General features: G+C 45.2%; 2 protein-coding genes across 2 annotated transcripts; one reads left to right on the plus strand and one right to left on the minus strand.

Annotated features, from left to right (window-relative positions):
• Nucleotides 1-19,063: 19,063 nt before the first annotated feature.
• Nucleotides 19,064-19,919, plus strand: LOC119320119. Its single transcript, XM_037594243.1, has one exon. The coding sequence runs from the start codon at nucleotides 19,178-19,180 to the stop codon at nucleotides 19,667-19,669; it is 492 nt and encodes a 163-aa protein (XP_037450140.1). The 5' UTR covers nucleotides 19,064-19,177; the 3' UTR covers nucleotides 19,670-19,919.
• Nucleotides 19,920-20,784: 865 nt separating this feature from the next.
• Nucleotides 20,785-23,351, minus strand: LOC119321343 (F-box/LRR-repeat protein 14-like). Its single transcript, XM_037595061.1, has 2 exons — nucleotides 23,196-23,351; nucleotides 20,785-22,567 (listed from the first exon to the last, which is right to left on the minus strand). The coding sequence occupies exons 1-2, from the start codon at nucleotides 23,349-23,351 to the stop codon at nucleotides 21,080-21,082; spliced, it is 1,644 nt and encodes a 547-aa protein (XP_037450958.1). The 3' UTR covers nucleotides 20,785-21,079.
• Between the last annotated feature and the right edge of the window lie 292 nt (nucleotides 23,352-23,643).

The following is a 23,643-nucleotide window of genomic DNA, read 5'->3' on the forward strand; positions in this document are numbered from 1 at the left end:
GAAGGAATCGCTTGATCGGGTTCAGTTAACAGCCATCGATCGATCGCTTGGGTTCAGTAACGAGTAGCCTACAGTGCAATCGCTCGGGTTTAGTTAGATCCCAATGCCTTGCTCGGGTTCAGTTAAAGCCAACTCCTCATACACACGCGCGTATGAGTACGAGAGAAACGCGCATCGCTCGGCCCCCAACCACCCACCGTAACCGGGAACTCCCCGAAATTTTCCTCACCCTATCTTCTACCATGGCTTTTTCCGTCATGGATGGCCCAAAGAATGTCATGCAGCTGCGTCTCCAGCACGCCCAGGACGAAAAGCCCATTTTCTGTCATGATTTTTTATCATAGAAGTAGGAGCCCACCACATCTATGATGATACCGGGTTTTGTCACAATTATCGTCATAGAAGTGTCATAAGTATGACAGGGGGAAAATTCGTTCGGCCCAAAATGTCATCGTTCTTTTTTTGTAGTGAAATAAAGTTGCTCTCATCATATTTCTTCGTATGGATTTGGCAGGGTTGATAGAGAATGTCACTCTTCGGGGTGGCTTGATTCTTTCCCTTCTATTATTTCTTCTGGTTTGGGAGCCTTTGCCTTTGCCTTGGCCGGCCAGGACTCCAGCCTCAACTTTCCGCTTGTGCTTCTTGCCCTTGTTGTTGTCCGACTAATGTGTGTCGCTTGCTCTGCTTTTGCCGCTTCTCAGTCGGTCTTCCTCTTCACCATTGGCATACCGATTGGCTATCTCCATAGACCGACTGAGAATTGGGGTCTCAGTTCAGCCGAACTTCATGTTCAGCTCTCGGTATATGACTCCAGCCTTGAAGGCGCAGATCGCCTGGTGCTCGATGACATTCTCCATCGTGTTGTGTAGGGTGGTCCACCGCTGAATGTACTCACGAGAGTCTCATTTTGTCTCTGCATGCAATGCTGCAGCTCGGCCAAACGACCCGATTGCTTGTAAGTGCCTTCAAAGGTCTTGACAAACACTCTCGCCAAATCATCCTAGCAGTAAATGCTACCAGGCGGGAGCTGTGTGAGCCATTCCCGAGCAGAGCCTTCGAGCATCAGCGACAGGTGTATCATGGCCATGTTGTCGTTGCCATCGCCGATATGGACTACCACCCGGTAATCCTCTATCTAGATCTCTGGCTTAAACTCACTAGTGAACTTGCTGATCCCTTTGGCCAACCTGAAGTTGTTGGGGATCTTTGTCGCATGTATGTACCGGTTGAAACATTTGGGACCCGAAGGTATGAAACCACTCGGAATATCTGCATCTTGGCCTTCACGCAATGCCCGGCCCATGTCGACCAGGTTCTGAGCGAGAAGGGGTCTCGCGTAGAATTGCGGGTCTCGGGTGTCCCTCGTGTGACAAGAAGGACTTGGCCTAGGATCGCCATTGTGTGTTCGTTTGTCATCGTAGGGCTGGCGCCCGTATGCACCATCTCATGGTGGAAGCATCAGGGCATGATCGTGATTGTCGTGGCGCCAGGGTGACGCAACCTGATCACGCCTCCGATCTTCACAGTGATCTCTCGAGGAGGATGTGACTCGGTGCTTGCCGGAGCTGAGTGGGCTATGGGCCGACCGAACGGTTTTTGCGCGCACCAACGCGCTATGAATGCGATCTCTGGACTGGGATACTGCCACATTCTACGACAGCGTTGTCTTCAGGTGCGCCTAGATCTGTCGAATCCCCTCTCCGGCTACGGAACTAGACGGCTGGATGGAATCCGCGATCTGAGTAGCGGCTGCCAGGTTTTCTAGGGGAGTACTAAGGACTTGATACTTACGAGGTTGGTCACTCGATTAAAGCTAGCGCTTGTGCCGACTAGAGTTGTGTTGGCAGCGGGCTCGATCGTCCAACTCCCAGTGAAGCCGTTCAAGGCGGTTGCGCTCGGCCAGGGTGGCTAGGCGGGTCAATTCCATGGCCAGCGCCACAAGGGTCGTCCCATTGATGGGGGTGTTCAGGAGCTTTTCATTCTTGCGGCGAAGCTCATCACGCTGCTCCCGGGTGAGAGCCTCAGGCACACACAACTCGTGAACCACGCCGCCGCCGCCAGTGTTGCCGTGTGATGCACCCACATGACCGTCCTGAACATCCGTGTACCCTAGGGGCATGCGATGCTCGAAGTTGTCCGCCATGAGAACTTCGGCGGTCAACTCAACACTTTCGCACTTGGAATCTCCTCGGAGGAATCACCGAGTGACCCATCAGACAGGTCGAGGGCGGGCTCGCTGAATTCGAGAGCCGCCGCAGCCTAGATGGCCACAACGTGCTTGATCCAGCACTGTAGCCGTGAGCGTCCGGAACACTTGCGGCGGCGTGTGATGAGAGGGTGGTTGTCCACTTGGTACAGAGCCGAGGGCTACCGGAGAAGGACTCTATAGGAGGATGCGCGGAAGTGCACCGCACCACGGACAGTCAGCGCCTCCACGTCCAGCGGGGCCTCGCGAAGCCATGCTGAGTCGTCGGTGATGAAGGAGATTGTCCCGAAACAGATTTTGCCACCGACTAACATGATGATGAAGAAATCCACCTATGCCGTGAAACTTTGGCTAGACCCCTGACAACCCACCAGTGTAGGGGATTGCAACCTTTTTCGAGGGTAGAGTATTCAACCCAAATTTATTGATTCGACACAAGGGGAGCCAAGGAATATTCTCAAGTATTAGCAGCTGAGTTGTCAATTCAACCACACCTGAAAGACATAATATCTACAGCAAAGTATTTTGTAGCAAAGTAGTATGGAAGTAACGGTAACGGTGGCAAAAGTAACAGTAGCAGTTTTGTAGCAATCGTAACAGTGGCAACGAAAAAGTAACTAAGAAAAGATCAATATGTGAAAATATCATAGGCAATGGATCAATGATGGATAATAATGTCAGATGGCATTCATCATGCAATAGATATAACCTAGGGTGACACAGAACAGGCTCCAATTCATCAATATAATGTAGGCACGTATTCCAAATATAGTCATACGTGCTTATGGAAAAGAACTTGCATGGCATCTTTTGCCCTACCCTCCCGTGGTAGCGTGGTCCTAATGGAAACTAAGGGATATTAAGCCCTCCTTTTAATAGAGAACCAGACCAAAGCATTAGCACTTAGTGAATACATGAACTCCTCAAACTACGGTCATCACCGGGAAGTGTCCTGACTATTGTCACTCCGGGGTTGCCGGATCATAACAAGTAGTAGGTGACTACAACTTGCAAGATCAGATCAAGAACACAAATATCTTCATGGAAACATAAAGGGTTCACATCTGAATTCATGGCACTTGGGCCCTAGTGACAAGCATTAAGCATAGCAAAGTCATAGCAACATCAATCTCATAAGACAGTGGATACTAGGGATCAAACCCTAACAAAACTAACTCAATTACATGATAAATCTCATCCAACCCATCACCGTCCAGCAAACCTACGATGGAATTACTCACGCACGACGGTGAGCATCATGAAATTGGTGATGGAGGATGGTTGATGATGACGACAGCGACGGATTCCCCTCTCCGGAGCCCCGAACGGACTCCAGATGTGCCCTCCCAATGAAGAATAGGAGGCGGCAACGGCTCCGTATCATAAATCATGATGCATCCTTCCCTCTGATTTTATTCTCCCCGAATGTGAATATATGGAGTTGGAGTTGAGGTCGGTGGAGGTCTAGGGGACCCACAAGGTAGGGGCGCGCCCTCCGCCCTTGTGGACAGTCGGTGGGTCCCCCTCTGCTGATTCTTTCGCAAATATTTTTTACTTATTAAAAAAATATTCTCCGTGAAGTTTCAGGTCCCGAGAACTTTTATTTCTGCACAAAAATAACACCATGACAATTCTGCTGAAAACAGCGTCAGTGCAGGTTAGTTCCATTCAGATCATGCAAATTAGAGTCGGAAACAAGGGCAAAAGAGTTTGGAAAAGTAGATACGATGGAGACGTATCAACTCCCCCAAGCTTAACCCATTGCTTATCCTCAAGAAACTCAGTTGATAAACTAAAAGTGATAAAGAAAAACTTTTACAAACTCTGTTTGATCTTGTTGTTGCAAATATGTATAGCCTGCATTCAGGTTTTCAGCAAAGATCATGAACTAGCCATATTCACAATAACATTTAGGTCTCACGTTTACTCACATCAATGGCGTAATCAACTAGCGAGCAATAATAATAAATCTTGGATAACAACACTTTTTTCAAAACAATCATGATATGATATAACAAGATGGTATCTCGCTAGCCCTTTCTGAGACCGCAAAACATAAATGCAGAGCATCCCTGAAGATCAAGGACTGGCTAGACATTGTAATTCATGGTGAAAGAGATCCAGTCACAGTCATACTCATTATCAATTAATAACAACGCATACAAATGATAGTGGTGCTCTCTAACTGGTGCTTTTTATAAGAGGATGATGACTCAATAATAAAAGCAAATAGATAGGACCTTCGCAAAGGGAAGTAGGGATTTGGAGAGGTGCCAGAGCTCGAGTTTTTGAAACAGAGATAAATAATTTTGAGCGGTATGCTTTCATTGTCAACATAACAACCGAGAGATCTCGGAATGTTCCATACTAGACACATTATAGGCGGTTCCCAAACAAAATGGTAAATTTTTTACTCCCCCTCCACGAACAAGCACACTCCACGGCTGGTCCAAACAACGGGTACCGTCCAACTAACAACAATCCTGGGGGGAGTTTTGTTTGATATTTATTTTGATTTGATTTGAGCATGGAACTGGGCATCCCAATTACCAGACATTTTCTCATGAATGACGAGCGGAGTCCACTCATCGTGAGAAACCCACCTAGCATGGAAGATACTGACAGCCCCTAGTCGCTACATGAGTGATTCGGGCATACAAAATAGATTATCATTTGAAGGTTTGCAGTTTGGCACATGCAAATTTACTTGGAACGGCAGGTAAATGCCGCATATAGGTAGGTATGGTGGACTCATATGGAAAAACTTTGGGTTTATGGAAGTGGATGCACAAGCAGTATTCCCGCATAGTACAAGTGAAGGCTAGCAAGAGACTAGGGAGCGACCAACTAGAGAGCGACAACGGTCATAAACATGCATTGAGATTAACCAACATTGAGTGCAAGCATGAGTAGGATATAAATCACCATGAACATAAATATCATGGAGGCTATGTTGATTTTGTTTCAACTACATGCGTGAACATGTGCCAAGTCAAGCCACTTGAATCATTCAAAGGAGGATAAGCATGGCATGAGTAACTATAATATCTAATTGTCATTGCAAAGATGTTTAATTCATGATAAGCTGAATCAAGAACGATGAGCTAATCATATTTACAAAAACAAGATAGGTCAAGTTCATACCAGCTTTTCCTCATCTCAATCATTTCATCATATATCGTCATTATTTCCTTTCACTTGCATGACCGAACTGTGTGAATAGTAATAATAGTGCACATGCATTGGACTAAGCTGGATCTGCAAACATTTATTCAAAGGAGAAGACAAGGTAATATGGGCTCTTTGTTAGATCAACAATAATGCATATGAGAGCCACTCAACATTTTCATCGTGGTCTTCTCCTCTCGACCCCCAAAGAAAAGAAAAAGAATTTCAAAGAAATACACTGAAATGTTTTTGGAGTTTTTTGTTTTTTTGAAGAAAGTAAAACAAGAACGAGAAAAAATGTTTACATGGGAAAGCTCCTAACAAGCAAAAGAAGAATGAGAAATCTTTTTGGTTTTTGTTTTAATATTACTACTACATAAACATGGAAAGGAAACTAAACAGAAGCTACAACTTTTTTTTGGTTTTTCTCAAAGTTTTTGAAACACACAAAAAGAAAGCATGGATAATACAATGAAAAAGTATGAACACCGAGGAATGAATGTGTGAACATGAATGTAATGTCGATTAGAAATACATACTCCTCCAAACTTATGATTTTGGCCTAATTTGGTCTAGGGCCACTGGCGCGGCGGATATCCAAAGTTATAGTCGGGGTTGTACTGGGACGCGACAACTACAGCCTGAAGGGTTGCAGCATGGAGGCGAGCAGCTTCCACTTCTCTCTCATACCCATTTGCCCCTCGGTGGTTATAAAATATCTCCCTTTTACCTGAAAGTTAAAGAAGGCGGGAGCAGGAACAGTAATATGGACAACATGTTGTCTATCAAATATTAGTCGATACATGAGGGACTGCTCATTCCTTACAAGAAATTGGTAGCGTACCAAAGCATTATAATCAAGAAAAGCAGGTGGTAACTCTACGTCATTCCCCCTTATGGGTACTCCAAGATAATTAGCTAAACAGGTGGCATAAATCCCACCAAAAAGATCTCCATCCTTAGCATTAAGATGTAACCTCCTCGCGATAATAGCCCCTAAGTTATATCGCTTATCACCCAACACTGCACACTTGAGGACACTAAGGTCTGATGCACAAAGGTGGTTATGATCATGTTTACCATTAATGCATCTACCTATGAAGAGAGCAAAATAATGTATGGTAGGAAAATGAATGCTCCCCACGGAGGAGTGTGTGATATCTCTAGTTTCTCCCACAGTGATGCTAGCAAGGAAATCATTGTATATTCAGTTTTGTGAGTCTCACTATGAATGCCCCATTGGGGGATTTTGCATGCATCACTAAAATCTTCTAGGTCCATGGTATAAGATTTATCATAAATATCAAACAGGATAGTATGAGTATTACGCTGGGATGTAAATTTAAATCTTCGCACAAATGAATCAGTGAGGTGATAGTATTGTCGGCACTTATCTGACACGGAGTCCTCAAGGCCAGCATTTGTACGTATGCATCAAACTCATCCTTGAAACCTGCACGAACCATGAAGTCATCCAACGACCATTCGCAAGGCCGTACTGGAGCTTCTCTTGGTGGTTCAAGGTCCAGCTCATGTATCGCGAGCCTTGGGGCTTGCTTCCTCGAGGAACCACCTTGGTAAATCTTTCTAAACATTTTTCTTCCTCTGAAAAATTCTGAAACTGTTAGTGACTCAAAATAAAAGTGAACCAAACTCAACAAGATTGATATCAACTACTCCCACAAGTGCCTAGAGGCTATATCATGCATCAAAACTACTTGGGACCATATAATTTTGACATGCAAGCTCAAGAAAATGGTCACCACAGCAGCAAAAAATTGCAACAAATAAAGCACTAGAACAAAAACTAATTGGATGGTTGGAGGAGTCACATACCGATGAACAATCCCCAAAAACAGTTTGGCAAATGGACCTTTACACAAGGAGATCGAAAATCGCAGCAGGATGAGCAAGAACATGGGTTTGACCTATGGGATGATTTTTTCTGGAGGAAAACAAAGTGGATGGGTGCTGGAATAAGTGAGAGGGCCCACATGGGACCCATAAGGCAGGGGGCATGTCCTCCACCCTTGTGATCCACTAGTGCAACCCCCTAGTGTGTTCTCAGTGCCAAAAATTCTAAAATATTCTATGAAAAATCATACTAAATTTTCAGGGCATTTGGAGAACTTTTATTTTCGGGACATTTTTATTGCACGGATAATTCAGAACAGACAGATAATACTATTTTTACTTTATTTTAATCTAAATAACAAAAAGTAAAAGGTGGGTACAGAAAGTTTTGCTTTCTAAATTCATCCATCTCGTGCTCATTAAAAGCAATCTGTTAACAAGGTTGATCAAGTCTTATTAACAAACTTCTTTCGAATAACATGAAACTGGAGAATTTTTGAATAACACTAAGTTACCTCAAGGGGGATATGCATGTCCCCAACAATAAGAATATCATATTTCTTTTTGACAGCAGGGAGAGGGAATTCAAAACCACCAATAGTAATAGTTGAACATTTTCCAATAGAATTGATACTATGAACTTGAGGTTGTTTATTCGGAAGGTATATCATATGCACATTACCATTAACATGAAAAGTGACATTGCCTTTGTTGCAATCAATAACAGCCCCCACAGTATTCAAAAAGGGTCTACCAAGGATGATCAACAAATTGTCGTCCTCTAGAATATAAAGAATAACAAAGTTTGTTCAGATAGTAACATTTGCAATCACAATAGGCACATCCTCACAAATACCGATGGGTATAGTAGTTGATTTATCAGCCATTTGCAAAGAGATTTCAGCAGGTATCAACTTATTCAAATCAAGTCTATGATATAAAGATAAAGGCATAACACTAACACCAGCTCCAAGATCACATAAAGCAATTTTAACATAGTTTCTTTTAATGGAGCATGGTATAGTTGGTATTCCTGGATCTCCAAGTTTCTTAGGTATTCCACCCTTAAAAGGATAATTAGCAAGCATGGTGGAAATTCCAGCTTCTGGTATCTTTATTTTATTTGTAACAATATCTTCCATATACTTAGCATAAGGAGACATTTTCAACATATCGGTCAGAGGCATACGCAAAAGATAGGTCTAATAATTTCACAAAAGTGCTCAAAATCCTCATCATCCTTTTTCTTTGATGATTTAGGAGGAAAGGGCATGGGTTTCTGAACCCATGATTCTCTTTCTTTACCATGCTTCCTAGCAACGAAGTCTCTCTTATCATAACGTTGATTCTTTGATTGTGGGTTATCAAGATCAACAACAGGTTCTATCTCAACATCATTATCATTACTAGGTTGAGCATCAACATGAACATCATCATTAACATTATCACTAGGTTTATGTTCATCACCAGATTGTGTCTCAGCATCAGAAATAGAAATATGATTTGGATTCTCAGGTGTGTCTATAAAAAGTTCACTAGAAGCATGCAAAGTCCTATCAGTTTTCCTTTTCTTTTTGTTACTAGGATTAGGTGCATCAATATTAATTCTCTGAGAATCTTGCTCAACTCTCTTAGGATGGCCCTCAGGATACAAAGGTTCATGGGTCATTTTACCATCTCTAGTCATTATCGTGACAACATTATCATTGTTCTTACGATTCAACTCTTTGAGCAAATCATCTTTTGCCATAAGTACTTGTTCTACTTGAGTTTTAACCATGGAAGCATGTTTACTAATAATCTTAAGATCATTAACAGTTCTACTCATGTAATCACCAAAGCAATCAAGCATGTAAGCATGACGTTTCAATTGTCTACTAACATAACCATTGAAATTTTCTTGTTTAACAATAAAATTATCAAACTCACTCAAGCATTGACTAGCAGACTTATTATGAGGAATATCACCTTCATCAAATCTATAGAGAGAATTTACCTCTACTACCTGTGTCGGGTTATAAAGACCATGTATTTCTTCAATAGGTGGTAAATTCTTAACATCTTCAGCTTTAATACCATTTTCTTTCATAGATTCTTTGCCTCTTGCATATCTTCGGGACTGAGAAATAGGATACCTCTTTTCTTCGGAGTTGGCTTAGGAGTTGGTTCAGGAAGTGCCCAATCATTATCATTACCCAATATATTATTCAATGGCAATTCAGCTTGCTCAACAGTTTTTTCCTTGAAAACACAACCAACACAACTATCTAGGTGGTCCCTAGAAGCATCAGTTACTCCATTATAAAAGGTATCAAGTATTTCATTTTTCTTGAGAGGATGATCAGGCAAAGAATTAAGTAATTGGGTAAGCCTCCCCCAAGCTTGTGGGAGACTCTCTTCTTCAATTTGCACAAACTTAAATATTTCCTATAAGGCGGCTTGTTTCTTATAAGCAGGAAAACATTTTGCAGAGAAGTAGTAAATCATATCATGGGGACTACGCACACAACCAGAATCAAGAGAATTAAACCATATCTTAGCATTACCATTTAATGAGAAAGGAAACAACTTAAGAATATAGTAATAGCAATTTTTTCCTTATTAGCAAATAGGGTGGCTATATCATTCAATTTAGTAAGATGTGCCACAACAATTTCAGATTCATAACCATGGAAAGGATCAGATTCAACCAAAGTAACTAACTCAGGATCAACAGAAAATTCATAATCCTCATCAGTAACATAGATAGGTGAAGTATCAAACTTAGGATCATATTGCATTCTAGCATTCAAAGATTTCTCTTTCAGCTTAGCTAACAGTTTCTTAAGACCATCTCTATCATTGCAAGCAAAAAAATCTCTAGCAGTTTCTTCATCCATAATATAACCCTCAAGTACCTTAGGCAATTCACATCTAGGAGGAGAATCATACTCATCATGTTCAACAATTTCATCAGTTTCAGTAATTTCATTCTCTCTAACCCTAGAAAGTTATTCATCAAGAAATTCACCTAGTGGCACAGTATTATCGAGCAAAGTAGTAGCATCATAAGCGTCATTTCTAGCAGAAGTAGCATCATCAATAACATGCGACACATCAGACTAAGTAGCAGGTGTAGGTGTCGCAAGCTTACTCAAAACAGAAGGTGAATCAAGTGCAGAGCTAGATGGCAGTTCCTTACCTCCCCTCGTAGTAGAGGGATAGATCTTGGTTCTAGTATCTTTCAAATTCCGCATAGTGATCAAAGATATAAATCCCAAGTTGTCGGTGTTCTGGGAACGGGGGTCCCCAGACTTGCGTGCCTGCGGCCTGCAGCGTTGCTCAACCAGTGGCCTAGTACGACCCGTCTTCATCAACCAACTCTCAAGACCCTTGCGAGGGGCCAAGCCTCGCGGGGTGGATGATGCAAGGCCTCCTCAGGGGCGGCCTCACTAGGCAGGCTTGCGACGAGGCAGAGAGATCAAGGCAAAGGGTACCTCGCAAGGTGCCCGTGACGCAAGCCATGACGACCTAGACCAGGCGGGCGCCAGGCCGTGCAGTGTCCTCGTTTCCTCTTTGGTGCAAAGGAGGCAAGCGCAGGCGCGGAGTACCGAGGCATCAGGCAAAGGTTTCCTTATCGATGCAACGAGACCAAGACCAGCAGGACAGCAGGACGGAGGTCACCATGGAGCCCAAGACGGCGTCATCACCAGCACCTTTGGCAGTCGAAGACCACCTTTAGTCAGGATAGCTTGTACTAGCTATCCCCTTTCAAAATGGTCGTTGTTGGCTCCCTTCCCGCTCAATATTTGGGAAGAGGACCAGGGCCTCTATAAATAGGGCTAGCCACCACAGTAGAAAGCATCTCATCTAGAGCCAACAGAGACAGATCGACTCCTCTCCAAACACACCACCACAAGAACACCTCTCCTCGCGAGGTTGTTCTTCTTTTGTACCGTTCATCATCAGCCCAAGAGGCAATCCACCACACCACACACTGGATTAGGGTATTACACCACAACGATGGCCCGAACCAGTATAAACCTCGTGTCTCTTGTGTTGTTCAATGATCTAGCTTAGAATTCGCAGCGACATTGAGGGCATGTTTCTGTAGGAAGAGATCTTCGTGCGCACCCCAGAGTTCGAACCTTAAGGGTTTTCCCGGAACCCAATATCTGATACAAGTGACTCAGATAATAGAGCTATGCTCCCCGGCAAAAGCGTCAGAAAAAGGTCTTGATAACCCACAAGTATAGGGAATCGCAACAGTTTTTTAGGGTAGAGCATTCAACCCAAATTTATTGATCCAACACAAGCGGTGCCAAAGAATATTCTCAAGTATTGGTAGTTGAGTTGTAAATTCAACCACACCTGAAAGACTTAATATCTGCAACAAAGTATTTGGTAGCAAAGTAGTATGGAAGTAACGATAACGGTGGCTAAAGTAACAGTAGTAGTTTTTTAGCAATCGTAACAGTGGCAATGGAAAAGTAACTAAGCAAAGATCAATATGTGAAAAGCTCATAGGCAATGGATCAATGATGGATAATTATGTCGGATGGCATTCATCATGCAATAGTTATAACCTAGGGTGGCACAGAACTAGCTCCAATTCATCAATATAATGTAGGCATGTATTCTGAATATAGTCATATGTGCTTATGGAGAAGAACTTGCATGACATCTTTTGTCGTACCCTCCCGTGGCAGCGGGGTCCAGGGAAACTAAGGGATATTAAGGCCTCCTTTTAATAGAGAACCGGACCAAAGCATTAGCACTTCGTGAATACATGAACGCCTGAAACTACGATCATCATCGGGAAGTGTCCCGACTATTGTCACTCCGGGGTTGTAGGATCATAACACGTAGTAGGTGACTATAACTTGCAAGATTGGATCAAGAACACAAATATATTCATGGAAACATAAAGGGTTCATATCTAAATTCATGGCACTCGGGCCCTAGTGACAAGCATTAAGCATTGCAAAGTCATAGCAACATCAATCTCAGAACATAGTGGATACTAGGGATCAAACCCTTACAAAACTAACTTGATTACATGATTAATCTCATCCAACCCATCACCGTCTAGCAAGCCTATGATGGAATTACTCATGCACGGTGGTGAGCATCATGAAATTGGTGATGGAGGATGGTTGATGACGACGACAGCGATGGATTCCCCTCTCCGGAGCCCCGAACGGACTCCAGATCTGCCCTCCCGATGAAGAACAGGAGGCGGTGGCAGCTCCGTATTATAAAACGCGATGAATCCTTCTCCCTGGTTGTTTTCTCCCCGAACGTGAATATATGGAGTTGGAGTTTGAGTTGAGGTCGGTGGAGGTCCAGGGGACCCACAAGGCAGGGGGAGTGCCCTAGGGGGGTGGGCGCGCCCTCCACCCTTGTGGACAACCGATGGGTCCCCCTTTGTTGATTCTTTTGCCAATATTTTTTATTTATTCCAAAAATATTCTCCATGAAGTTTCAGGTCATTCCGAGAACTTTTATTTCTGCACAAAAATAACACCATGGCAATTCTGCTGAAAACATCATCAGTCCAGGTTAGTTCCATTCAAATCATGCAAATTAGAGTCCAAAACAAGGGCAAAAGAGTTTGGAAAATAGATACGATGGAGACGTATCAACGCCTATCCCCAAGGTGGGCGCCAACTATCGGGGTTTATGATCCTAACAATGAGTACTAGGGGTACGAATAAGGGGCCGAGCCTAGCTACGACGCAGGTGTAACACTCAGTGTTTAACGAGTTCAGGCCCCTTCCGGCGGAGGTAACAGCCCTACGTCTCGTGCCCTGAGGCTTGGTTTTGATTTGATGGGTATGGTTACAAAGGTTGCTCGACCCTAGCTCAGGAGGCGGGGTGCGGCATATATAGAGTATGCCGCAGCCCCATGTCCTCCATGTCGCTAGGGCATTTAATGACATTGACTGCGTCAGTTACAGGTGTAAAGAGTCTCTACTACAACAGTTACAGGTAACAATAGTCTTGACTCTCTGCCTTTAGGGTGGATTAGGATTCCTTGGCCGTTGCATCTCCCGCATCGTCCCTTCATCTCTTTAATCCGAGTGGTGGTAGTCCAGTTGAGTGACGGGTGGTTGTCCGAGTGCTGTCGAGCTATCCGAGTGGACTTCCTGATGTGTCCATCCGAATGCTGGTATGGTCCGGGTCCCTACCCATGGTGGTGATGGGCCCCATGTGGGTCCTGTATGATGGATCCTTGCCCCTACCTATAATAGGTGACCTCATCAGCCGGCGGGCAAATTTACCTTTTCAGCTATCGTATGAACAATGCAGTCCGCTTATGTTATTTTAGTTTCCATGGTCTCTTCGACGAAGTAGCGGAACCATGAAGTGCTATTCATGAATGAGCATTGCTAGATGAAATCGTATCACTTGAAAAAAAATTGCGTCGCCTAGCCCTAGGTGACTCGGACGCGACCGATCACCTAGCGATGCTGCCACTCCTTTCTCCTCTAGTTGTCGCACCGCGGCTGGAGGACACCGTCAGGCGAAGCCCGCATGGCCAACGGCGGCGGAGGGGAGCCTTCCCGCGGCGGCCTCTGGTCTATAGGGCAGCAGCTCCGGGCGGCGCGTTGAGACTTGTCCGGGGTCTCAACGACCGGTGGCTGCTCTTGGCGTCCTCGCGTAGGGTGCAACATCAGTCACCAGCGGCATGGCAATGAGGTTGTGTCAGGGGCATAGGCATGTGCGACGTGATGACCAGATCCGTCTGCTCTGTGTGGCGGCTGGGCTGCTACTAGGCATTGGTCTTGGCCACGTCTAGGTGGAGTTAGTCCAAGGGACAATGGGTGTTGTTTTCATGTGTGATACAGTGTTGTGGTTCTTGGTTGCCGGACAATTCTGCTTCTCGTGCTTCAGATCCGGCCATGCGGCCCTTAGATCGATGGCTTGGACAGAACTCTCTTCGGTGAGGTGGCAATCGACGGTGATGTGCTGCACGGTACATGTTGGTCCATGTAGTGACCACTCTAGTTTGGTGCGGTGGCCTCTCCGGATTGCAATGGCCACCGTAAGATCTTCGGGAGGATTTCTCTCTTCAGATCTAGTGGTTGCCTTTGACGGTGATATGCAATATATGGACGACAACTTGATGTAGAGGGTAAGGTTGTGCAGTGGTGGAGGTCGGTTTTTTAGCTCATCACACGTAGTTGCTTGGATCGCGGAAAAGTGGTGGCACAACATATGATTGACTCCGATGGTGGTGCTTCTCAAGTACCTGGTCTTGAGCTCCGAGGTGAAAAATCTAGGTCTGACACGAGTTGGTCATAGATGGCAATGGCGATGCTTTATGTCATGACCTGGTTGAAGGCATTGCCCGGATAAGCTCAGACTAGTTCCTCAGGGTGAAAACCTGGAATCTGACCTTTGATGGTTGAATCCGGTGATGACGACATAGAGTGTCGCTACCTTCATGAAGGCATTGCTGGTGAAAAATCTCATCATCCTTATGGTGTCATGAGATGCATGGTTGGTGTGCATGCAGTTGTTATTGTATATTATCAATCACAGATTTGTTTGATTTGATATATTTTCTCGTTTAGGCATAGCTTTGGTCTTATGACTTTGCTATTTGCCAGCGGTTTTTTGTGTGTGTGTGCGTTGATGTTGGCTGTGTGCATCCTAGCTATGCAGAGACCGGGTGTGTGCTCACTGTGTTTGTATCCACTTGATGCTTCATTTTAAGTCAATAAAATCCACCCTTTGTCAAAAAAAAGAGATTAAATAGAATTTATGCATGGCTACACAAACGAATTGAAGATAGTTCTAATCCTAGGCCAAAACGAATTGAAGATAGTTCTAATCATAGGCCAAAACAACTTTGATCAGTGCTTTTCAAGAGAGTACACTCAATGTTACATATCAAAGCATTTGCTGGCCGATGAACCAACAAAGATCTGTGTGGCAAAAGCATAGAACCCTTCAGGTCCTACTTATATAGTCTACATCAAGAAGGTGACGGATGAGCCATCGATGATCCATAAGAACGGGACTAAATTTGTTCGTACATGCGCATGGAGGGTACAATATGGTCATTTTGCTTCTTCAAGGTTGTCAATGACTAGATTGTCCTTTACATGGAATGTGTACCTCTATATTGATGATCATGTGATCGATATACTATATTGTGATGTTGGACCGGGAATTTATATGGACCGAAAAGTTGTCATGCATACATCACTTCTGGATGAAGGCACTATAACACCCTAGCCATAGTCGTTGGTTCCTAGCCGTTATGCCTGGGCATCTAGACTGGCTCCATAGATCAACACTAATCTTTCTTGCACACTGTGTCTCTCACTTGTGCGCACCCGGGATCAACTTCCCAGTCTGCCATCCATCTTCCAATTGCTCCAACCAAGCACACTTAATTTTTAGGTTCCTTGTTGGATGGAGAAGAAATTCCGTATTGATATGAGTAGTCTATCGTTCCTATTAAATCAAGATGTCACAAACACTTTGACTTCTCGATACAAGGATGCCCAATAGAGGTGCGAGCCGGTTGGCTAGCGGCTTAAAGAAGATCTTGGAGATGTTGTGGATCAAGTTATGCGCGTCTACGATCTTAGGAAGCAGGACGTTATTCATCGAATTTATGAGATTAGCATTCCATTAGGCTAACAAGGTCATCTTTGATGGTTTCCCAACAATACTTGAAAAAGTCTTCGACGAAGCCATCATGCCCATGAGCTTTGACCGAATAAAGAGAAAAATGACCCTTTTAATCTCCAACTCATCAAAAGGTCTTTCGAGGCTGGTGAGACTGAAAGGCTCGTCTCCCATGATTTCCCTGCTGAGACACGCCAGTCTAGCCACCGAGTGCCAAGGTGGGTCTAGAAATGTTTGAAAAACTCAGCCTCTTTGTCCCCTTTCAAGATGGCAACACCGCCAGCAAATGTTTGAAGGATTTGTATGAAGTTCTTGTGGCATCTAGCGCTTGCGGTGATGTGGAAGAGCCTAGTGTTAGCACCCCCTTTCCAAACCAAGTCAACCTGGAATGTTGCCGCATGAGAGACTTCTAATAGCGTAGAGGCCTAGGAGCTTGGCTTTGAGGTTAACACAAAAGGTGTGCTCATCAACGGAGATGCCACTGTTTTCCTGAGCCATGTTGAGCCGCCAAATGATCTCTTTGCAATTTTTAATTGAAACTTGATGCTACCCACATTTTCATGCTGCCATTTCTTCAAAGCTTTGGTGGTGCAGCATAGCTTGGTATGAAGTCTGCGGACAAGGTCATGAATGGAGGTGGCTCTGTCCAAAGCCGCCTAAACGATCTCCATGTATCCCTGAACCTTAATCCAGAATTCCCTAAATTTGAAAAAAGACACATTTGATGTAGAAAAGCCGCCTAAAGGAACAAAGGGCAATGATCGGAGCATAAGGTAAGCAGAACCTGCAGACGAGCCACATGGAAGAGTATCTCCCAATCATTTGAGCAGAAAACATGACCAATGTTCGTGTGGGTTGGGTTTTGTTGCTCTTTTCAGCATGTGAAGCTACGACCATTGAGGCGCGTCTCCTTAAGCATCGGGCACACATGTGGCTAGGCCAGGGATGGATGGGAAACGAGAAAGTGAACCGAGAAGGGGCGGCGGCCAAGATCTCGAAAAAGTTTGAGGACATCATGGTGAAGAAGGAGGAGGAATGTGCTAGGTGCAATTAGATGAAGGAGGAAAATACGACGAGAGGTTTCATGTGTTTATGGAGATGTAAAACAGAAAGTTTAAGCTCAAGGAGAGGAAAATTGCTATCAAGGCCGCTTCCAAGTAGCAGAGGTCATTGTTCGTGAAGGTGGCAGACTTCGATCCCGATGCGGCAAAGTTTGTTCAAGACTTCTGTGCGACCATGTACAAATGTTTTGCGCCAAAGGAAGGTGAAAAAGATGCCAGGTCCTTGGCATGTAGAGCCGGACTGAAGGCTTTTGGTATTGATGGACGTAAAAGAATTATTCAACATCCGGTGGTTTTGGTACTACTTGCATGTGTTTGCAACTATATAAATGTATGATTGCTAGAATTGATATTGATCTAGATAGAATTTGTCAAAAGGAGGAGTCCGGACAAGGGCAGACATTTGGTGACTTTGATTGGATGGTCTCCGCACGGTTGTAGACATTTGATGATGTCCATTTGATAATCGACGTTGGAGATGCCTTTAGAGCAACTCTAGCAGAGGCTCCATATTGGACCGATGGCCATAACAACCGCCACTATGGCGATTTTGGGCCAAAACGACACTTTAGCATAATTGCCATAACTTATGTAGGGCGCTCCATATCATGCCCGTGAGCCTCCAGATTTGGAGGTTAAGGGCTATGACTTTGGAGCATGCGCCATCCGTTAAGCGCTCTCACAGGAAGAAAGTTTTGCCTTCCTCATCAACCTCCCACGCTGGCTTGTGGCGATTTTATCGCCAACTTTTTCCGCTACCAGCCATGTTTACCTATCGCCCACCAATATAAAAAGACCCACATCCTCCACTTTCATTCTCGCCACCATTAGCCTTCACTATCGTCGCCGACGAACCCGATGATGTTCTCGGGGAAGTAGCGAGATCCTCGAGCATTGTAAAAGTTATACCAGCCATTTTGCTGAGGGTCACTCTCTGCATTGATGTTCACTTTTATTCCTATGACCTTTGTATGTGCGTTGGCAGGTATCCTCTCTATACTTATCCGTATTTATATCTGTCTTTGTATACATTTCTTGAAGTTTAAGAGAGAAAAAGGCTCGAACACAGCTAAAAATATCCAACACATTTGGACGACAAAGAACCCCATATATTTTGCCTTGAGCCACCTACATTGCATAAAGATTAAGACAGACCTTTTAAGACCCAGGCGCCCCTACACCCACTACAAACGGTAAATTCAAAACAAAATAAAAACCAAATGGAAAAATCCAATATTTTGGGACATCAAACATGATCAAACATTAGATGTTCTTGCAAAGTTTCAGCCACAAATAAATTTTGAGGAGCGCACACCAAAGAAATCATTGCTCAAAAGTGCACATAAACTTGGAATAGTGATCTTTTTTGTTGACTCCTGAAATGTTATTTGTGGATGAAACTTTGCAAGAGCATCAGTTTTATCATGTTTGATGTCCTACAGTTTCGGAGTTTTTTTCTTTCAGTTTCATTTCAATTTTTTTATTCATTCACTGTCTATGAAGGCGTAGGGGCAGGAAGTGGATCCTATAACATCCTCAAGGGATGTCACGAAGCTACAGTAAAATACATGTATAAAACGAAGAAGGGATGTCAGGATTATTATAGCAACCACTGTGCGGATTTACTGTAGCATGTACAAAAATAAATTGAAAATAATATTATTGCACCATAATTTTAGTTGTATGTAATTTTTGTAATTGTATAGAGTAGATTTGTAATTTACAAATTAATTATAATTATTTTAGGTTTAATCATATGAATGTGAAGGAGAAATATCACGGTTACTGTAGCTTACGTGACATCCCTTCAGAATGTTAGAGGATCCGGTTCCATACGGCACCCGCATTTCTCATAAGGATCTTCGGAGAGGGTTATCCATTGATGCCGACGTGTTCGCGGACGCTTTCCATGCCATCCCGACGCCTCCACTCCACCCACGGCCAGCCTGGTCGGCGGCGGCGCACGGCACGCGTCGCCGCGCGGTTTGCCCGCCCGCACCTTCACCCCCTCGTGAAGGTATCCGCGCCGGCCGGAATCCCCTCGCGCCAAGTAAAGCAAAGCAACGCTCAGTGCGCAAGCGTCCCTTTCCCAGCCTCCGTCCCTCTCCATGATTCCTTCCCCCCGTCTATATAATCCTCCGCTCCTCGCCCTCCCGTACGCCGTCAAACACAGACGCCGGAGACGAGACGTCGAGGAAAGAGAACGGCCGCGCCAAAGCCGCGGGTTTCTGTGGAGTTCATGTGACGCGCGCGACGATCGAGCATGGCGAGCGGCGGCGCGGGAGGCTACTACCACGGCGACCGGTACGGCTACGGCTACTCGTACTCGCGGCAACAGCCCGCGCCGTCGGCGACGTCGTTCCACATGTGCCTGTTCCTGGCCACGGCGTGCCTCCTCGGCGGCGCGTCGCTCTACTCGCACTGCGAGTCCGCGATGGAGAGCCTCGTCGACCAGCTCCGGGTCGCCGTCGTCCTGTCCCCGTTCGTCCTCCTCCTCGCGGCGCAGTACTGGTCCGCGACCGGGCGCCGCTGGCGGTCGTCGCACTCGTACTCGTCGTCGTCATCGCTGCTCGCGGCTCCGCCGTCGGTGATGTCGTGGGAGCAGCAGCCGCCCTGGTACGACCAGCGGCAGCGAGACGGCGGGGCGTCGTCGCCGTGGGGCGTGGCGCTGGCGCTGGCGCTCGTCCTGCTACTCATCTCCTACCAGTCGTGCTTCCAGTACTGGTGGTCCCCGGTCGTCCGCCGCCGGCGCTGAGCACCGTCGATCGGATCGGATCGGATCGTTCGCGCGCAGCTAGAACTAGGCACAGCATTTGGTCACGTACGGGCTATGCTAGCTAACTAGGCAAGGAAATTATCCGCAGTTGACAGAGCAGGATTTTGCTGCTTAAACCGTCAGATGTATTAGCTGTCAGAAAACTATCACTAGTGGTAGTTGGAGGATGTAAACTGCAATAAACTGTTATGATATACTAGTATAAATAACAAAGAGCACTATTCTTGTATTTCGCAGTTATCAAATTATTTCTGTCTTTTAGCTGACAAATTGCTCTCCAACCTAAGAAACACTACTCGTACTGTACTGTATCATCTACGCATAAATTTGGTTCTCTATGAGGCATCCCTCCTCTGAACATACACGGATCCTTGCAAAGAATATAAGAACGAAACCGGTTAACCAACGTACTACTTTGAGTACTTTAAAACGACGAATCTTTGAATAAATTTTCTCTCCCGAAAGGGAACCAAAGGACAATATGTTACTAACAAACACCGATCACGCCTAGCTTTAGGCTTGATTTTGCTGCCAGTTAACTAATCGAAATTAGCTAGTGAAAAACGTGGAAGCGCTGTAGGAAAGGAAGAAAGAAAGAAAGAGAAATGCAATACAGTATACAGAACAGGGTGGGAATCGCATTCCTGACTTTTGGCCATGATAGTATACAGATAGAACCCGGCGATCTCTTTCTTCTCTTTCGGCCGGTGATGGACGAGTAAAAGCACCTTTCTGCGCTACTAGATAACCGTGTGGGGGCGAGTACCTAAAACTAAAAGCAACCGACCCAAGTATTCCAGATTCTTGTCGCCCTCTGTATGTGACATTTCTTGGCTTACCTTCCCTTCCTAGCGACCGGAATCTCACGGAGAAGTTCATGTTGGCGTCGCAAGGGCTCGATTTCTCGGAGGAGTTCCATTTTCTTTCAGTGGCACCTTCAGGATTTTTTTAATGTGCTCCAGATTTTTCTGCATTCCATTAGGCACAAAGCACAAACAAGGGACAAAAGTCTCGGATTACAGAAGCGGCAGCCAAGATCACAAAGATGATTATAAATCTAAAAAAAAGCAAGACTACGTGATGACCAGACAATATTACAGGAACACCCGCGTTTTCAAGCAGCCAATAGAACCTGGTATTCTTTCAAAATCCGAACCCCATCACAGCTATAAAACAAAATTAAAGGGTGACATGTTATGAGATCTCCATGCGAGGAGACCTTACAAGCAGAAACAACACAAAGGTGCAGATAGAAGCAATGTTGGAACTCATCAGAACTAACATCTGGAGTGCTGGAACTCATAAGAAGAAAGAAGAAAAATGACAGATACAGCTTCAATCTCGTAAGTGAAGGCTAAAGAATAAACCCAACAATGATTGGTGTGTCTGCTATCCATTCCTTTTGGCGATCATTCCTTGTAGGCTGTCATGGCTTTCAGCCTCCGCAGAGTAGTGAACTGTTTTGGCAGCTCTCTGCGCGCCTTCCTGAGAGACCCGGCGGCAGCCTATAACGATCAGCGACTCCAGCTTCTGTGCACGTGCCAACGCAGCCATTCCACCATCTGTCACTCTCTTACATTTGCGGAGCGTGAGACTACTCAAGCTAGGAGCCTGTATAATGAAACTCATACCAACATCAGTTATAAACATGCAATCCACAAGCTCAAGCTTCTCCAGAAACTGTGAGGATGAGAGGCCCTTCATCCCCTCATCATAAAAACTGCTGGCACCATTTAGAACAAGAGCACGAATCGGACATGATTGGATGAGCGTTACAATACCCTCTTGTGTGAAGCCTATTTCAGTAGGATAAATGGGATCGCAAAATGTGAAGGTGAGCTCAACAACCTGAAGCATAGGGCAGCTAAGAGCTAGAGCCTTAAGGCTAGCATTAGTCAATGGCGTCCTAAACTCACCATCTTCACATCGCAGAGGCATGAGACGAAGTGAGATGGTTTTAAGGTTGCTGCACCTCTGGAATAGTGCAATCATCTCATTCTCATTTAGACCAATAACATACTCCAGGTAAAGTGTCTCCAATGCTTTGCACTTCCCCAAGAGAAAACGAAGTCCAACTTCTGGCTCAGTTATTATATGAGCCAACCTAAGATCCTTCAGATTATCACAGCAGATGTCATAGCTATATGGGTAGCCAGACACGTAGGAGGGATCACGGGCCCCTGGCACCCAGTAATTTCCATTAATCTCGAACTCAAACTTTTGGAGATTCGACCATCCTGGGCCAAACTTTAAGAGATCATACTGGCTGATACCATCGCAATCCTTTACAACAAGTTCCCCAAGTGATCCATACCTCCTAAGGCACTCCAGCCACTCCCCGCTGTCTACTGCTGTACAGCCGACAAGGTGGAGAACCGAAAGATACCTGCAACCAACCGCCACCCGAAAAATCCCAGTAGAAGTGACTGCTGGTGCATGGTTCAGCCTGAGGGACCTCAATTTTTTGCACTCAGCTAGATAACCTAGACCAGTGTCATCGATGTATGAGCAGAAGCTTAAAGCAAGATCGGACAGCAAGGAGCAGTGAGATGATAAAACAAGTAGGCCTTGGTTGTTCAACTGGTCCCCGTTACTGGACTTCGACCCAGAGTAATTGATCTCTACTTTTGCCAAATTGGGGAACCGGGAAAACAGCGATACCAGGGCTTCCGTTGAAGGATTGAGTCCACAGCCAACACGGTTAGCATCCCTGTGCTCCGCCTCGACGATGCAGAGCTGCTTCGACACAAGGGAAAGAGAATTACGATCACTTGTCTTGGTAATCCTCTTGACGATCTCTGCAAGCAGTGGCTCTGGGAGACCCTCTATCGAGTATCTCAGCTGCACAACTTGGGCAGTCTCAAGACCCGTCGGGCGCTGAAGTAAAGATTCTATTATCAGAATGGAACATAACAAGATAACCAATTAACAGCTGTAAGAACAAATGTAAAAGGAAACATCAGTGAAATATCAAACTTTTCTTGTACTAGTTTGAAAGATTCATGTGCTTATCTTCACAGTGAACAGAAAAACGTTAATATTTATATCATGGGACAGAAAAACGTTACAAGGGAAAATTAACCAAACGACCTAATCATATGGAATTGCTGCTCGGTGGGGGTAGGGGGAGGAGATTTTCTGAAAGTACACCAATTAGAACAACAGGTCCACGAGATAATCGAACATCCACCTCCTGGATTTAGCACGCATATCTGGAAGGACCTAACCAAACAGATTTGGATAGCGATTTCTAGACATTCTAGAACGGGTTTTACCAAAAATAAATAAATAAACCAGGCTATTTCCTCTAGAGTTTCACAGATACTCCAGACCCAAACGCAGTGGGCTAACTGCATCAGCAGAGCCAGGTACACGGTGGAAGAACGGAGAGCACGCAGACATCGCGGAACGGGATCGACAGAACTCGGGTGGAATAATCGACGTCGCCTCGGCTGGCTCAACCAATGCTGCTCGAGAAGGGAAGGGGATGGATCCAAATGCGTACCTCGGAGGAGCCGACGAACCGGGAAGGGAGGCACACGGCGGCGACCAGGGAATGGGTGGGGAAACCTCCACGGCGAGGTCGACGGCAAAACCCTTGCCTTCCTCCTGGCGTGGGTCGCTTTTGAGCGTCGGTGACTTGGGCTTGGCCCGACTTCATGATAAGGCCTCGCAGCAGCAAGAATTACCCATCCCTCGTCAAAAGAAAAAAAAACTCCATACACAACGTATCTGTAGTGATTTTCCCCTAGGCGACAAAACTAGGGTTTCGACGTCTTCCGGCGTTCCAGCCGGAATCTACCTCGGAGTGTCGTCGTCTCCTCTCTGGACCATCCCGGGGAGTCGGGCTGACTAAGGGGGATCTTCTTTTGATCTTACCCGGCCGGATTTCCAGGTCTGCGATCGGATATGGGGAAGATGGCGGCGAGTTCGAGTTCGCAAGGACAGAAGGG

Source organism: Triticum dicoccoides, chromosome 6B, assembly GCF_002162155.2.
Source record: "Triticum dicoccoides isolate Atlit2015 ecotype Zavitan chromosome 6B, WEW_v2.0, whole genome shotgun sequence".
In the NCBI taxonomy this organism is placed as follows: domain Eukaryota; kingdom Viridiplantae; phylum Streptophyta; class Magnoliopsida; order Poales; family Poaceae; genus Triticum; species Triticum dicoccoides.

Bases quoted from the DNA above. Each gene is read 5' to 3' on its own strand.
- LOC119320119 (XM_037594243.1), top strand. From the start codon at position 19,178: ATGGCGAGCGGCGGCGCGGGAGGCTACTACCACGGCGACCGGTACGGC.
- LOC119321343 (XM_037595061.1), bottom strand. From the start codon at position 23,351: ATGAAGTCGGGCCAAGCCCAAGTCACCGACGCTCAAAAGCGACCCACG. The intron at 22,568-23,195 runs GTACGCATTTGG...TCTTTACTTCAG, and splicing joins GGTTCGTCGGCTCCTCCGAG to CGCCCGACGGGTCTTGAGAC.